General features: G+C 39.6%; 1 protein-coding gene across 1 annotated transcript; it reads left to right on the forward strand.

Moving 5' to 3' along the window:
* Nucleotides 1-39: 39 nt before the first annotated feature.
* cds2 (CDP-diacylglycerol synthase (phosphatidate cytidylyltransferase) 2) lies at nt 40-13,886 on the forward strand. The gene is made up of 13 exons (XM_018669471.2): nt 40-271; nt 4,861-5,003; nt 5,711-5,807; nt 6,289-6,386; nt 7,523-7,662; nt 8,926-8,984; nt 9,704-9,786; nt 10,046-10,133; nt 10,457-10,525; nt 11,058-11,210; nt 11,668-11,787; nt 12,514-12,617; nt 12,977-13,886. The coding sequence occupies exons 1-13, from the start codon at nt 200-202 to the stop codon at nt 13,110-13,112; spliced, it is 1,362 nt and encodes a 453-aa protein (XP_018524987.1). The 5' UTR covers nt 40-199; the 3' UTR covers nt 13,113-13,886.
* The last annotated feature ends 3,074 nt before the right edge of the window (nt 13,887-16,960 follow it).

Consider the following 16,960-nt stretch of genomic DNA (forward strand, 5'->3'; position numbering starts at 1 on the left):
TGGACTTTATTTTGAAAACCGGAAATAGTCGTTATCTTTTATTTCTGGTTAAGCGACACAGCTTGAGTTCATCGACTGAGAGCTTTGCTGTGCAAAATCTAACGAGAATCTTAGGAGAAGATCTGTCAGTTCATAAGCTAAGTTTGTGTGTCGGAGCCACAGGACCTTCGCTATTGTCGTTAGGCTACGATCTGCTAAGATGACAGAGCTGAGGCACCGTGGAGCCAGAGACACCGACCCAGCGTTACAACAGCAGCCGTCAGAGGACAAGGTAGCGTTAGCCAGGGCTCAGTCCTGCCATTTGGAAGCGAATGCTAATGCTAGTTAGCCAACCAGCTATTCTAATGCACTGTTATTGGCTAGTGTAACGTTAGCTAGAGAAAAAGACATGTCAGAATCAAATAAGACCAGGGTCAATCGCATGTTTTCTTTAGGCTTGGTCGCTTACTTAGCTGAATAATATAGTTATAACTCAAGAACTGTTAGAACCACCGAGGCGCGCTATACAAATCATCCGCCAAACTACTGAAATTTTAGACTTGATTGGTCGATGCTATTTACGGTCTTCCTGGGTGTGCTTTCGTCCTGAAAACACCAGACAAACCAAATGCAAAAGTTAAAATTGTACTGCATTTAGCCCTGCTATTTTTCACAGGTATATGCCGACGTACAGAATGGCACTTTGTTTATACGAAAGAGTCGTAAGCTATATTTGAATCTGTTTCTTTATTTGCTGCCAAGTAAAGCAACAGTAAATTGTGAAGTATTTGACTGATGATTGGTAAGATGTTTGCAGCTAGCCACACACGGTACCACATCAGAGCTACATAAGCGTCTAAAAAGCCTCAAGCTATTCACGATAGCTATTCGGTGATAGCTAAAGTCAACTGTTGGAACTTGTTTACCGTAGAACTGCTAAACAGACATGGTTCCTGGCACTGTAAAAACATTAGCTTTGCTGGTCCGACTGTTACAGTAATAACAACCGCCCCAGGCATACCGCTGTCCAGCAATGTGTTATAATTAACCTCGCCTTATATTGAAACTGGGGAAATAAATGCATTATCTGTATTGCCAACATGGATATCGAAGGTGTTTACCAGAGAATAGTCGGAGGCAGGAAAGGGGCGTGGCGATAGTGTGATGGATGTGGTGATCTATCTAGGACGAGAGGACATAATTACAGACAATTGGAGAACAGCTAAGCAGATGGGAAAGTAGTCGAGGCATTAGCCACATCCCGATAACAAACCGCACCGCGCATGTTAGAGAAATGGTCAATTATAGTGGAACTAACGTCGGTGCTTTTTCTTATAGTGCCGCTTTCATATCATTTTTCATGGTCACAATGTGTTTCAGGATAGTGTAATACATAGTTACTTAATGAAGCTGCTTTCCCGGTACTAATATGGAGTGGTTGTCAGGTGATATAATCAGTTAATTACAGTAAGTGTCCTATAAGTTTAGGGGAAATAGTTCGAAATAGCAAAATTTCGTGGTTGCTTGGTTTGAGTGAGGTTCACAGACAATTTTACAGATACACACAAGATAAAATTAAGTTGTTCTAGTGGGTCCCCTTCCAGTGACATAGTGGTCATACTAAGTAAAAGGTGGAAAAAAATAGGTGATCATTGAATCTGTTGTTGCCCTGCTCTGCTGTGACCTTTTCATCTGGATGAGCTTTGTAAGAACAGCTCTAAAGAAAATGACTTTGGTTTATAAAGTGAGGGTGACATTAGTTCAGGTGAGGTATTTTTATGGTGGTTAGCATAAATTGGAGTAGAGAGACACACATTTATTAATGAGTCACACTTTGATTTAACTGCGTAACTATAAAACACACCTGAAAATTCAATTGCATCACCATACTGGATCTCAGCTTGATGCATCATCTGGCTGTGTGTACTGTGTGTACATCTGTTCAAAGATATTTAGTGTTCTGTCAGGCAATGCTGGGAAGTCTCTCTCTAAATGACCATCTGAATACATGGTGTGTGCGTGTGGTTCTAAGCGATTCAAAACATTTCAAAACATTTGCTCTAAAATATTTGTGTCTGATGAACTCAGCGTGACACAGCTGAGAACCTGGATGACAAACCCTGTCTTTTCCCTTTGTTGCTTTATTTGTGAAGGACCCACACTCCTCTGGGTTTAGATGTTGTGAAGATGGGCCTTAGATTATAAATTGTGCTCATCCTTTCACAGTGTGCAGATTTAGCCATTTGTAATGAATTGGAGATAAACAAAACAAAGACACTCAGGGTTGCTGCTGGTCTACCAGAGAATATGAAAGGGGAGGAGTGAAACAAGCCCCTATTTTTAACTCAAGCATCCTGAATGACGGATATTGTCTCCATAGAAACCAGCAGGCGGAGAATGAGTCTCTCTCTTTCTGTGTGTGTGTGTGTATCTGTATCCTTGTTCATGCTTCTGCATTCAGTTGGTGAGTTTTGACAGTTATTGACAGTGCATCATTATTTGTAAGAGTATTTCACATAATTTGAAGCATAGTCAATGAAATGTTCTACATTTTGGAAGATGTAATTTTTTTTTCTTTTAACCTGAGTTGAACCAGAGAGGTTAGGGAATCAGTGTTTTGCTCAGGGACGCTCACAAAAGTGTGCACACACTGACTGCTGTAGATGACAAAATGTTATCCTCTACTTCAATATTATAAGAAGCCAACTGAATCCATACAGCAGAGTATTGTGTGTCTTTTGTTATAATGAGAAATTCCTTTTCTCATTATAAGAAAATATTTCAATATAATAGTTTTTTTGTCATGAACATGTTGATTTTGCACAATAATAAGTTTCATGATATAAGGAGAAAAAGTTGTTAGTAACAAAAAGAAAATATGAAAATAACTTGTGTATAAAATGTGAAACAGAATTCACAGCTTATTTAATAGGTCTTGCACAAATATGAAGTGCTTTCTCTTCATTGTGAATTTGACTGGTTCTCCTGTTGATGTAGATTATGCAGATATAAAGAATTTGACACTGGATCTTCTCACTCTAAAACTGAGTAATAAGAGCATATTTAATTCAGTGTAAGTGTCCACCGTTAAAAGTATATTGGTGTATCATTTCAAAGCACTTCCTTAACCTGGAATTGTTGGGAGACCCCTGAATGAGCTATTACATTAAATGTAGATGTAATATGCTGTTGAGGTTCTCAATTTATTTATTTGTCATAACTTAGATTTACGTGTGCAGAAAACATTATTCTGTCATTATAAAGATAAATGTGTGAAAAGGGGCACAAAACAACATAAAACAACACAGAGAAAATAACGGTCAGGTTGTTGCAAAAAATAACAAAGGTATATTATTAATATAGAAATTTTCCAGCTGCAGTAATGTAGCAGTGTTGTAAGTGTTAAAGCTTATGTGTGAGACTGAGTGGGCGTCAGAGAGCAGCAAGCAAACCATCTGCTTTGTGAATATGAGGTGAGAGCTGTGAGCCTAATTTGGTCACCAGCAGCAGAGAGGTCAGTGGGGGGTGTGAGAAGTGAAAGGACAGACTGACCTGAGGAAACCTCTCTGTTTTTAGCAGTCAGAGGAGCTGTAACTGTGTGTAACTGCCACCGTCTGATGACACCCATCTTTCGATTGTTACCATGGAGAGGCAGAGAGCAGTGTGTTTTAAGCAGGCCTTCATCAGTGAACAGATGGTTCTGCGAAATCAACAATATGGATGGAGATGATGACTTGGCGTAGTGTTCAGCCTCCAACACACAACCCTGCACTGGCAGTTACACATCCATTGTTCACTCACACAGGTGTTTTCACTTACTCTGGATGATCAGCTCTTTTCTTCAGGACTGAGTGGGTACTTGAACCCCCCCACAGAATAAAAAATTGTCCAATCATAGCAAAGCAAACTGACTAGGCCTGTCAAACTTGTGTCTGTGGCTGTAGCATGAGCAATAGTTGCATTTGAACATTTTCGTTTGTGGTGTTTCTTTTTAATCACTTTCCACAACCAAAAACATGAAAGCATTAAGCATAAGAATTGGACAAATCTGTTTATTTGTCTGCTGTAACATAAGCAACAAATGCTAGCATGCCTTGCTAACTAGCCTACTGCAAACAGTAGTGACCTAGCATCATTTAAAAAGCCAAATTCACCATTTCAGCCAACAAAACCCGGTTAGAAATAAGAGAATCTGCTTGTGTTCACCTTTGTGTGAGATTAAGTTGTTTAAAAAAAAAAAACCTACAGGTTTGGAGTGGTAAATCTGCCACCATTAACACTGTAAACTGCATCACTCGGTGTTGTAATGGAAAGCTTGACAGGTGAGAGAACCTTTATGATCAGTTACTGTATCCAGCTCAGGAAGTTAGATGACAGTTTGTTCTGAGTCAGGTAAAACAATAAAAAAATGTACTTTTAAGAAAATTTCTCAGCCAAGGCAGCAGATCATTCTCTCTGTGGGGAACAAAGTGCCGGGGGGAAATTATGCAAGATGTGTTGCATGTTTATGTTGTAAAGTGCAAAAAATACCAAGAGCTATCTAACCTAGATATAGTATCATGTGATTTAGTTTGAGGCCATCCCCATGGCAGTTGTCATGTAGTTTGACTGTTTCCATTGTGAGAAGAAGAGCTTAATTTACAGTCTTTTTAGCTGTGTACGCCCTGTGCTGCTTGAAAAATAAATACAATAAACACAATTATATGCCATGTGTTTAGATAGTAGGAAAGAGAAAAAAAATTTTTAGGATGGAATAAACAAAAATGTATATGTATATGAAAGGACAAGAGTTTATTTCTGTTTTTACATCTTGGGATCTTTTGCTACAACAAGTCATCTTCACTAAATGTCAGTGTCTTATTTCTCCTGTCTGTCTGTCAGGTCTCAGACAGTGAGCTGAAGGTGGAAAAAGATGGGGTGTCAGACAGTGAGTCTAAAGTGGATTCAGGGGTTCCAGAGGTGCCAGTTCCTGCAGATGACACCCCTGAGGTCCTAAACAAAGCCCTGTCTGGACTATCCTCAAGGTAAGTTACTGTTGAACACAGAACCATATTGCTGAGTTTTGTGTGCAGTAATGAAAGCAGTTGTTTTGAGCATGTTCAGTAAACTTGCCCTGCTCAGCAAAAATATAAATACTATGTGTAAATGTTAGACACTCATTATCTAAGGGAGTTTGGTATTCTCAGTTGTTGTGTTAGTCACTACATGTTCTATATAGACCTAAACGAGAGGCCCATGTTTACTGGACCTCATCTCACCACTGCTACACATGTAGAGGTGTCACGATTCACACTGAGGAATCCCTCCTCACTCATAGCTTTCTTTGAACAGCTGATGTGAGTCACTGAAGTGTATGATCTATATTCCTGGCACACATTAATATTGTCAAACTTGGGTTGTGTGTGTATGGGCATAGTTCCTCTGTTGTTTTTAAAGCTGCAGTAATGGAAATACATTCACTGTGACACAAACATGTCTACACAACACACTTAATGAATCAGCACAACACATGTAAAGGATAATGCAGAGGTGGTGTCCTGATATATGAAAATAACAAATGTGTTTTCTGTTGTACAGCTGCCAGCCAATCAAAACAAATATTTTTTTTATTTATTTTTATTTTATTTTTTCTACTCTTCTTATGAATCCATTATTAAACCAAATGCTGGGTTGGTTTGTCTGCCTCTGTGTTTTATGACACTGAACATTGATTTTTTTGTGCTTCCCTCAGATGGAAGAACTGGTGGGTACGAGGCATCCTCACACTAGCCATGATCTCCTTCTTCTTCTTCATCATCTACCTGGGCCCCATGGTGCTTATGATGATTGTGAGTAGGCTACAAACAACACTGATGGTTCTGTGCAAAAGCTTTGATAGCTCTTGAGTTTTCTGCCTTAAAGAAAATGTTAAAATTGTGGGGGGTTTCGTAGCTTCAATGGGGAAAAAGAGTGATAAAAGTTAACAAAACACTTGGTGTAAGCCATGGTCTCATATATTTATGTTTAAGGTGCTGGCATGGTTAATTTTCTCAATGAGTTGTACAGTATGTTGAGGTTCATAATTGCTCTCTGCAGCATGTTCTATGCAGTTGAACTTTGGCACACAAATGAAAAATGTAATCTCATGGATTAATGGGATCCTGGTTAATAACATGCAGGATTGCTGCTTCTGTCATCTGGGAGTTCGAAGTGGGTCTGTCAGCCATTTTGTGTCACTAGGACAGCAGGCTATAGGACACACACACACATACACACAGTTCTGGTGCTCCACTTGTTTTGTCCTTGGTGACACAGTGTCTCTCTGTGCAGGTCCTCTGTGTTCAGATCAAGTGCTTCCAAGAAATCATCACCATTGGCTACAGCGTTTACCATTCCTACCACCTCCCCTGGTTCAGGACGTTGAGCTGGTGAGGACATGTACATACAGTACACAAACAATCACACATTTTAGAAAGGTGTCATGAACGCAGCAAATTTCCTTGTTTGCTTCTTTCTTACTGTTTTGTCTCATGTTTTATTTTGTTGCAGACTTCCTGAGGTTTGTTTCTGACCTGTTTTTCTTAAGTAGACTGAAGACTATTAACCCAATCCAACAAATACTGTGAATCATTGATGTTGTATGATTTTAGCAGCAGCAGCGTACAGTATAGAAGAGAGGTTTTCAAGGTTTGACACTGTGACCCCCCCATCCACACTCCCCATGACAAAATGGGCACCACTAAAAGTACACAGAATCACCTATGTGCAGGTTCTGGATGTACAGATAACTATCAATAGATTACTGAAGAAAACCTAAAAACATGATTATTCTTAGGTGTGTTTTTTCAGTGATTTTTAGGTGGATTTATGGACATTAATTTTTGATAGTCATCAAATATAAAGATATCCTTGGAAAGCGTAAGTCACATTGAATCTAAAAATTTAGCTATCATGTCTGTTCAGATTTAATGGAGCTATGACTCAACAGAAGTACAAATGTTGGTGCTAATTTTGATTTAATTTTCTCTGTGAGCTGTGTGTTACAGTCACTGCTGCAGCTACAACGTCTGACTGTCTTAATGAGACAGACCAATCAGCAAGCCGAACACATTAACATCCCATTGTTTGAACACCGGCACACACTCGTCCCAGTCGCCTCACTCAGTATCTCGCTCTTCATGACACCCAGGGGAGGCACGCGTCACAGTTTGAAAACCTCTGATATAGTGTGATAGATAGCAGAGTCCTGACATTCACTATGCCATGTGCCTGAAACCTGATGAAAAATCAAAACACAATGTTTAGTTAGTTAGTACTTTGGAACAGCAGACTGTTTGGGCTTCTCTCTGCCTGAGTCTGCACAGTTTACTCACATAATAGATTCATTTCAGGAATATTTCAGATCAGAGCTTTTCCACAGGTAAATCCCTGAAAAAAATGTGATGCATCTTTGCACTAAAGTGCAGCTTATTACAGGTTTTTCTGCAGGCATACTGAATGCAGAGTATGATTAGCTGCTGCCATAGAACCGTCTGATTTGTGCATTCACTTCAACCTTTTCCAGGTACTTCCTGCTGTGTGTGAACTACTTCTTCTATGGTGAGACCGTGACAGATTACTTCTTCACACTAGTGCAAAGGGAGGAGCCGCTTCGTATCCTTAGCAAATACCACCGCTTCATCTCCTTTGCCCTCTACCTCACAGGTACAAACAGTAGAGGAGACTCATTAACTTCCTGCAATGTGCAATGTTTGCTGAGTTTTCACAGTTATCTTTTCATTTTGTAAATGTGTCACATCAACAACATTCATTCAGATTATTCAGTACTGAGTCATGTCACTTGAGGTGCAGGTATCACAAAATTGTAACAGTTGAACACAGTTGCCTAACACCAGCCATACAGAGGTTTTCTAGTGAGTATTTTCTATATGTTCTATTGTTGCTTTATCAAGTGTCACAGGGTGACCTAGTATTTAGTGAATGCCCTCACGGTCAAAGAAATGAATACATTTGCATTTTATCAAATGACACCATTAAACTCAAGGGAAACAAGAGAAGAGGTGCTGTTCCCCGCAGCAAAGATAACATATTTAATGAGTGAGTCGACTGTTCTGGTATTTGAATCTGGTATTTGAATTGATCACAAAAGACAAGATGGCTCCAGGAGTTTCTAGGCTTGATGATTAATGAGGACTTTCACAGGAGAAATATGAATAAATAAATATCCTATTAAAATATTTCTGTTAAAGATAAAATCTAAAAATCAGTGAGTATCGGATCTGGTAACTTTGTTATCTTGACTGGTGTACCATGCTGATCAATTGATAGTTAGTTAATTACTTCAAAGTTGGTTATTTCAGACACCACGCTAACTGGAGAAGTCTTGCTTCCTGTGCTGCAGATTGTCTGTTAGTAAGTCAGTGCTACTGCAGCCGCTAACTGATGTCAAACAGGATGTGGTGAGGAAGGAAGCACCCTTACTCTTTGTGTGTCTTACGTACAAGTTTCAAGGTGAAACTGAATGGCCTGGCTTTCTCACATGTCTTCGATGTGAAGATAATGGTATTACCTTGAAGTTCCAGAAAAATGCTCCAATCTGCAATCTGTTTCAGCATGACATATTTTTCTGATTTTGGAAGAGTAAATGTCAGTCTGAAACCTTTTTAAGGGGCCGGTTCCCCAGGCTCTTCAGTATGTCTGGTTTGACTTCTTTTCTCCCAGTAAAAGTGCTTTTTGTCTGACACACTCCCTGCTTTGCTACATCCTCACCTCACCTCAGCAACCCTGAGCTCCTCTCTGCACATTAACACTGGGCTTTATCTGAAATAGGTCAGGTTAAATTTAGTCAGAGTTTGTCCAAAGATGACCTGGATTCTGAATTAATTAATCTACTCCTTCTCACAGACAGTGCAATTCTGATCATGTCCATATTAGGTATTTCATATATGACTCGTCCTGTTGTTTCAGGTTTCTGCATGTTTGTGCTGAGTCTGGTAAAGAAACACTACCGCCTTCAGTTCTACATGGTAAGTAGCACCCTGCCTCCTCCTGGCCACCAGCCTCCAGGCTACTGGGTTATTGATGATAAAGTACAGGCCCCCGAGTAAATGGAGAAGTGGGACAGAGTGTGCTCTTAGAGAAATGTCTGGCATATAGTTCATTCCAACTGTTTTCAGTTAGCATGGGTAGCCTAAAAAGCTAGTCTGTCATTAGAGAGCAGACCCAAGACAGAAAGAGAAGTATTTATCTTGGGGAGGTGTTTTAGTGCACAGTTTTACAGCCTAACATACACAACTATTCCCACCTGACAGTTGAATTTATTCACAGTCTTCTGCTGGTTCTAAGTGAGGAGATGAGGAGTGCAGCTAGCTCTGACTGTCGAGGAGCAGACACTTAACGCTGCCCACATTTTCCACTCATATTGTGGATGTAATAAAGCTATTATCTGGTCACATTTTGGATGTTGGTAACAGAGTGTGTCCTGGCAAAACCCTTCACCATGCAGTCACTGTTTATTGTAAACTTAAGGTGGAGTCAGTTCACATCTTTAATTTTGAGATGTGTTTAACATCTTGAACACATCTTTAAGTATTTTCACACAAATATGTATTACCAGGAAACATTTGTCTCAGACACTGTTACTTTGTCCAGTCTGTTAAGAATTATACAGATAAGTATATTTTGAATTGAAAGCAAATATAAACTTATCCTAGTGTAAACATATATTGTTAATCTTGTCTCTCAGTTTGGTTGGACCCATGTGACTCTACTGATTGTGGTGACTCAGTCTCACCTTATCATTCACAACCTGTTTGAGGGGATGATCTGGTAAGTCAACAGTCCTTTATCTGCTTTTATTCTGTACAGCTTAACTAAATCAGCAGTTATATAGCTCCTTCTCACTAACAATGCCTGCTGCAGAAGCAAATTCTAATATGCTGAAATCCAATGTTGTTATTGTTAATGTGTTGAGCATGCACAAATAATTAGCTCTTGAATCATTACTTGTCCAGGTTGCCTCACCACACATCTCTTTCATAAAATGTATTTACATTTAGTTGATGTGAACTCTCTCTTGTCTGGATAGGTTTATAGTGCCAATTTCCTGTGTGATCTGTAATGACATTATGGCCTACATGTTTGGATTCTTCTTTGGCCGCACCCCTCTCATCAAGGTCGGTTTGCATCATGATTTGCAAAACACTGACAGAAGCACAAAATGTCTGCTGTTTTGCACCAACAGAACACATTTGTAGTAAATTACTAACCAATATTTATGTTCTGCTGTGCAAAGCACAGAAGGAACATGTTATAATCTGATGTGTGTATTCTAATTATTACTGAAGATTATTCTTCTCTCCAGTGTGTACTGTGTGACATACAAAACCAGTGTTTAGGGGTCTGGCTATTGACAGATGTTTTAGACACATTTGAAGTGTTGCCTGGTACATGGTGATATAATAACCTTATGTCCACATCTCAACTGTGTCCTCTGCAGCTGTCACCTAAGAAGACATGGGAGGGATTCATTGGTGGGTTCTTCTCCACCATTGTGTTTGGCATCATGGTAAGATATGGTTTCCATTTTATCACGTCTTTAGAGAGAATTTGACCCTTTGTGTGCTCTGGTCTGTTTCTGAAGTGTTTAAAAGTCCTTCTTAAAGTCCTTAGATATTCAGACATTCATGAAACAAAGCCTTATGGTCTGACATCTAATTGTGTGTTTATATATAATAACCCCTTTGTTGCCATGTAATGTTGTCATATTGAGGTATGTGCAAGTATGGCTTGGTCAGTCAGTTTACCCTGTAAAGTACTTTTACACAGCAGCTTTTAAAAGCAAACAATTCAAATAGAAGAGAGGAAAAGAAAATTCATAATTAATGCACATTAATGTATATCTGGACTTATCATTGTTATAGTAAATAAATCTCATTACAAAACTCCTCCATGGCCACATAAGACATTATACATCTGTTTTCAAAGGCTGAGTAGTACTCCCCATAACAAGTAAATTAACTTTAACATGTAAAGTCAGTGAAATGTTCCCACAACTGGTGGGGTTAGTGCTGTAGCTGATGTACGTGTTCTCCTTCCAGCTGTCCTATGTGATGGCCGGCTACCGCTACTTTGTGTGTCCAGTGGAGTTCAACAATGACTCCAACAGTTTTCAGGTGGACTGTGAGCCATCTGACCTTTTCCAGCTCCAGGACTACGCCCTGCCCAGTATCCTGGAGTCTATCACTGGATGGGTAAGACTCAACCTGCAGTCTTCCTCATCTGTCTGGCTTTATCTCTTTTGATTGGTGCTTTATAGTCGTAGTCAAACTGATGTGAATATGAAATCAAAGCAGTCCAAGATATAGTAATAGGATTAGAGCTTTTGTAGAATCCTGTCAAACTGTCATCTGTTACTTTATGTTACAGATGGAAACTCAGTATTGACTGACATATTTGTGTTGTAAGGAATTGTTTGTATTTATATCAGGATCTTTTAGTGTCGGCTCACATAGAGACAATAAAATTACCATATCCAGTTAAGAAATGTAGAGCTGAAAAAAGAATTTAGAAAGAGGTGTTAAAAAAGTGAAAGAAGAGAGAACCCTGTATCAGACAGCCCCACTTTAAAACAGTGGCTGAATGTTGTTATCTACTTGTCCTTGTTGAGTATGACTGTTTTCATTGAACCCCTCCTTGTTGTCTCCACAGACCACAGTGCGCCTCTATCCGTTCCAGATCCACAGCATCGCTCTCTCCTCCTTTGCTTCCATTGTGGGGCCCTTTGGTGGCTTCTTTGCCAGTGGCTTCAAGAGGGCCTTCAAGATCAAGGTAGAGATGCAGAGACCATCCTGGGATACACCCTTAGTAACCAATCAGCATACATACAGGGCCATTCCACTTTCAGTCTGCTGCTGCTATTTTCCTGTTCGTATTTGCATCCCCCCCTTGGTATTGGCCTGCTCAGAAAAGGGCAGCTTTCTATTACAAGGTGTGATCAAAAAGTTCTGAAACTGCACCTATAACAAGCAAAAACCGCACATGAGCTCAAAGTAGTCACCTTGTGCAGCAATAATTAGCTCCCAACACTGCTGTCATGCTTGGAGCGCTGAAGGGCAGGTGGGGAGCAACGACTGTATTTTCAACGTGCTGTGAGCGAGCGTGTTGTTATGAAGGTGCACCCCATTGCCATCATGCCAAAGTTATCTATCTAAAAGTGGACAGTCTGACCCTGGAGGGTGAATTCACCGTGCAGAACCCCATGAATGTCAGAGGAAACAATAGGCATGCTTTTGGCTGCTCTCCTCGCAGGCTTCAGTACGGTGCTGCTTCTGCACCTGCAAGCAGTCAGAACAATGTGTAACACAGGCTCCGATGTTGATTGCATGACTTAATGTGGAATACTGATTCATACTCATATTCACCCATAAAATATGATGTGCATTGTGTTTGATCACATACAAAATATGTATTCCTATTCATTTTCTCTTACTGTTACTTTAATGTTTCTCCCTGTTATTATATGTTAAGCATGTGCACTGTCCTTTGTCCTTGCAGGATTTTGCCAACACTATCCCAGGTCATGGTGGCATTATGGACAGGTTTGACTGTCAGTACCTCATGGCCACATTTGTCAATGTCTACATCGCTAGCTTCATCAGGTAAACACACAAACACACAACATTTGTATGAAATAGTGACACTTCAACATATTGTGTTTGGCCTTTGCTTATTATCAGATTTTGTCACTGGTAATACTGTTGGTAATCAGTTAAATGCTGCAACTTTCTGTGCCAACTCTTAGCCTTGGAAGTTTGCTCTCCTGTTTCTTGTAGCTCTGTGTACACTGCTTCAGCATGTTGAGACATCTGAGCTTGATACTCCTGCCATGCTTAGTTATGGTTGCTAAACTGTGGCTGGACAATCACTGTTTGGAGGAGGAATTTAGTAAAAGGTCAGTTGTGCTGGGAAGATTTTGAATAGACAATGTGTGTTTGATCATCTCTCTTCCTTATCTCAGGGGCCCCAATCCCAGCAAGGTGATCCAGCAGCTCCTGGCCCTCCGTGCCGATCAGCAGCTCCACATCTTCAACTCTCTGAAGGCTCACCTGACAGAGAAGGGTCTGCTGCCAGCACTGGAGGAGGCCGCCGCCTAGGTCCACCCGCATCCACACCGGCTCACCCTGAAGGGGGAGACAGAGAGGGAGGGCAGCACCTGTGGGTTCTGTGCAGCCCTGGAGATCTGGGAGACTCGCAGTGCTATGTGTGAGCCAGAACACATCTGAGAAAAAAAAAACCCTAAAACAAAGAAAAACACAAAAAACTACAGCCTTGGATCATTCCATTTCATTTGGGTATGAGAGTCGTGTTTGTGCTCATACGGTCTATGAATCATGTTTCTCACACCAGTGTTTTCAGGTTGAGTTAGTGAATTACTGTACTGTTACACATTTCCATTATAGCTAACTTGTATCTATTCACACTGTTGAACAAAATGTTGGTCAGCTGTACATTTCTACCTGTATACAGGACATCCTCTATATACCTATTAATGCGTGTTAATATTTTATTGTACAATTTTTTTTGTTTTGTTTTAATGCACTGCTCTCAACCCTGTTACTCACTGTATTGTTCCTCCAGCTGCACCCTACCCCACAATTTAAGTTTTAAATTTCTTTGTTGTGATTGTTTCTATTTATACATAGATGGTTTTTATATTTGGTATGTTCTATTATATCTTAAGGTCTCTGTGTCTGTTTTATTCAGACTGAATTCACTTTTGCCATCTGCCATGTGCATTTATGTGTATGCGTCTTTTCCTGTGTTGGCTGCCATTCATCATTTCAAAGCCTGTCATGCTTGGCCAAATCATTATCATCGTATTATCGCGTGTTATCATGCAGAAATATAAGATGAATGACTAAACTACACTGAAGTTTTTGATTGAATTGGACAAACGCAGAATTCAGTCTCTGAGTTGGATGATTTCAGACTGCTGGTGGTTTTGTGCGTTAAGGAGCAGTTTAGCAAAGCTCCATGCAAAATAGTCTTTTTTAAGGAAGAAAAGAAATGCCTAAAGGCCAGCACAATCCAGACACAATCTCCCTTCACCTGGTTACTTTTTTGTGGCAAAAGTAGAGAAGTTGTCAGAGACTGATTACAGTCCAGTTTTCATACTTTTAATCTATAACAAGGAGCTGTTATGGGTTTTTTGTTCAGAGAGGTGATGGGATTTTTCATTATGGCTTCTTTTTGTGACATTGTTGGGATCAGACTATTTGTATCAGTGCAAATAAGACACAGTGATGGTTTGTACACTGCCAGTATCTACTTTAGAGCAGAATATGTAACTGTCACTGATCTACCACCATTTGAGTGAAACCTTTGCCATAAAGTGGTCAGTTTTGTTTTAATGCATATAATGTTCAAGTTGCAGTTTGCAAATACAGTCAGCTACTGTACACACACACCAGTGTTCGTTCTCAGAGGTTCTGTAGTGGGATCCTGTGATATTTCTGCCACTGGCAAATATTTGTTTGATTTGGTGGTAAAATATAAAAGCTGAAGCTTTTTTTTTTTTTTAAACTATTTGGTCCATTTCTGTTTTTTAAGCTTTCACCTACAGTCTATAGTTACGTAAGGGGCACTGCACTGATTCTTACATATAAACATCAGTTCTACTAAAACTGCAAAATCAGTTGTATCATGTCTCAGCAACTTTTTTAATTCTCAAAAGTCTGAGAAAATAACCCTGAAAGACTACATTAGAATCTGGGGTGTGGAATTTTGGCATTTATGACGAGGGTTTAATGTAAAATGCCATTGAGATGCATTATGGGAAATGTAGTATCCACTGAAAGTCAGGCTATCTCAGCCTCTGCTGCATCAGTTTTGACAGTTCTCTTAATCTGTCCCCCGACTTTATGGAGGTGCAATGCTAAATTGCTTTAAAACTGCCAAAACAGTCTGCTTTGTTATTTCAGTCTGATTATATATTTATATTTTTATTGAAAGTATGCTCATTATTTTAACTTTAGCCACTTATAGATCACAATGTGCAACAGTTGGAGAGCAAATTCACTAAGTGTGTATTTGAAATAGATTTCACAAGGTTTAGATTGTTAATATTGATGTGGCCAAGTAAATCTGAGAAATGGTCATGAATTAAGTCTCTGGATTGTTAATGGAGAAATGATGGTGCTGTAGAGGGGCAGCAGCAAACACTGGAGTATGTTCAGTGTATGTGAGACAAAGATTCAGCTGTAACCATCCATTCATTAATCAGCTAATCACCTCATCACATTTGTAAATATTCATCGTTTTGTTTCCATCCGATCAGGTAAAAGAATGGATTTTTCCTTTTCAGTGAAGCCAAATGAACTATGTGGAGGTGCAGTGAAGTACTGTAGGTGTTAATGTAACCCAGACAGAACTGTCTCTGTATACAGTCTTGTAGGACACGACAGCAAATTGAACACAGTAGTTAGTGTAGCAGGGATGTGAGGGTCAGTCTACATGAGAATTATATAAAACAGCTTAAAACATGCTGTTATCTGTGTACAATAAATGACTGCTTCACCTATCAGGGTTATTTTGGAAATAGTTTGCCACCTTAAATTTCCTCTCATCAGATTTTGTCCTCAAAAATATATTTTTAAGCAAAAGGACTAAATTTTTTTCTAACCCAGAATTTACTTTTTCTTCACTATGGCAATCGATTTCTAAGAGTTGACTTCAGTGTTTTTTTCAGATGGTACAAACCACTGTATAAACCAAGCATGGCTTTATGTGTTGTATATTTTATTTTATTGCATCTGAATGTCACTCCATTCATATTTTTATTGATGTCATTCCTCTCATGTCTTGTGTGATATCCACCCAGTCTTAACTTGCTCTTTCTTAAAATATTTATTTTATTTACTGTAAGAAAATCAAACCTTTTCAAAGTTACTATATTGTACATTTAAGAAGATGTTTAGAGATATGTTGAGTGTTCTTTAGTATTTTTGGTTAGAGGAATAACTGAAGTATTATTATCGCCACATAGGAAAGAGTATTGAGATAGCAGAAAAGTGTTTTCTCTCTGTCATTTCTTGCTGTGACTTTAGTGCAGTTGGGTGTTTTCTAGGCTCTTCCTTGGTAGCTGTCGTGTGAATCAAATTCTGTGTCGCAGTGCAAGTTGAAGCAAAGCGGATACTTGTAGCGCTGTGTTGCATTGTCTCCTTTTGAGTAGACAGGAAGAAGGTGTTGTGAGGGCTGGTGTCTCAGCAGTCATACGTATCTTACACTGCTCAGGCTTCACCGCCTCTGCAGTGGTTTGATCTTTGAGGTTTTTCCCCCTCACAGCTCTGTACTGCCATTTTTCTGCCTGGTGTTACACAGGTGGCCACTAGAGAGAGCTGAAGCTCATGTGGTTGCTGTTTTGAGTGTAACACTGATGCTGCATCTGAGCAGAGAGGTCTGATCCTTTGTAACTGCTGTTTGATACATTCCAGTACCCCTAACGTTGAATTTTGCCCACATGAAGGCAGAACATGAGGGATAAACATACCACTCTCAGTGCTTTTTTGTCTTATGGCACCCAGGAAACCCCCTGTGCCATTTTCAACACAGTGCCACTTTACTGTTGTGTATCCTGCCCAGCCAGGACCCTCTAAAAGGAATGTATGGGAATTGTGACTGTCCCACATACTGTGTAGACTCCTCTGTGTGGACAATTTATTTTGTGGTTATAGATGCTCTTACAAAGCTGTTTGATTTCAGTATATTATTCTTAAACTGTGCAATGGTTTGTGTTGAGTTTTACATTTGTCTAGAGCAAAGTTGTACTCTTTGATGCTGAAATGTGCTTTGCCTTGGTTCAGAGACAATTAAAGATATTTTAAAAAAATCATGTGGTTTGCTGTGTGTCACTGTTTTCTTCCCTCTTGCTCTCCTTCCCCATTTTGAAATAGATATGCAGTTGATTTCTTTACCCATACTGACACATTTAATGAATTATTTT

The sequence above is a fragment of the Lates calcarifer genome, linkage group LG13, assembly GCF_001640805.2.
Source record: "Lates calcarifer isolate ASB-BC8 linkage group LG13, TLL_Latcal_v3, whole genome shotgun sequence".
Classification (NCBI taxonomy): Eukaryota; Metazoa; Chordata; class Actinopteri; family Centropomidae; genus Lates; species Lates calcarifer.

Bases quoted from the DNA above. Each gene is read 5' to 3' on its own strand.
- cds2 (XM_018669471.2), top strand. From the start codon at position 200: ATGACAGAGCTGAGGCACCGTGGAGCCAGAGACACCGACCCAGCGTTA. The intron at 6,387-7,522 runs GTGAGGACATGT...AACCTTTTCCAG, and splicing joins TGGTTCAGGACGTTGAGCTG to GTACTTCCTGCTGTGTGTGA. The intron at 12,618-12,976 runs GTAAACACACAA...TCCTTATCTCAG, and splicing joins TACATCGCTAGCTTCATCAG to GGGCCCCAATCCCAGCAAGG.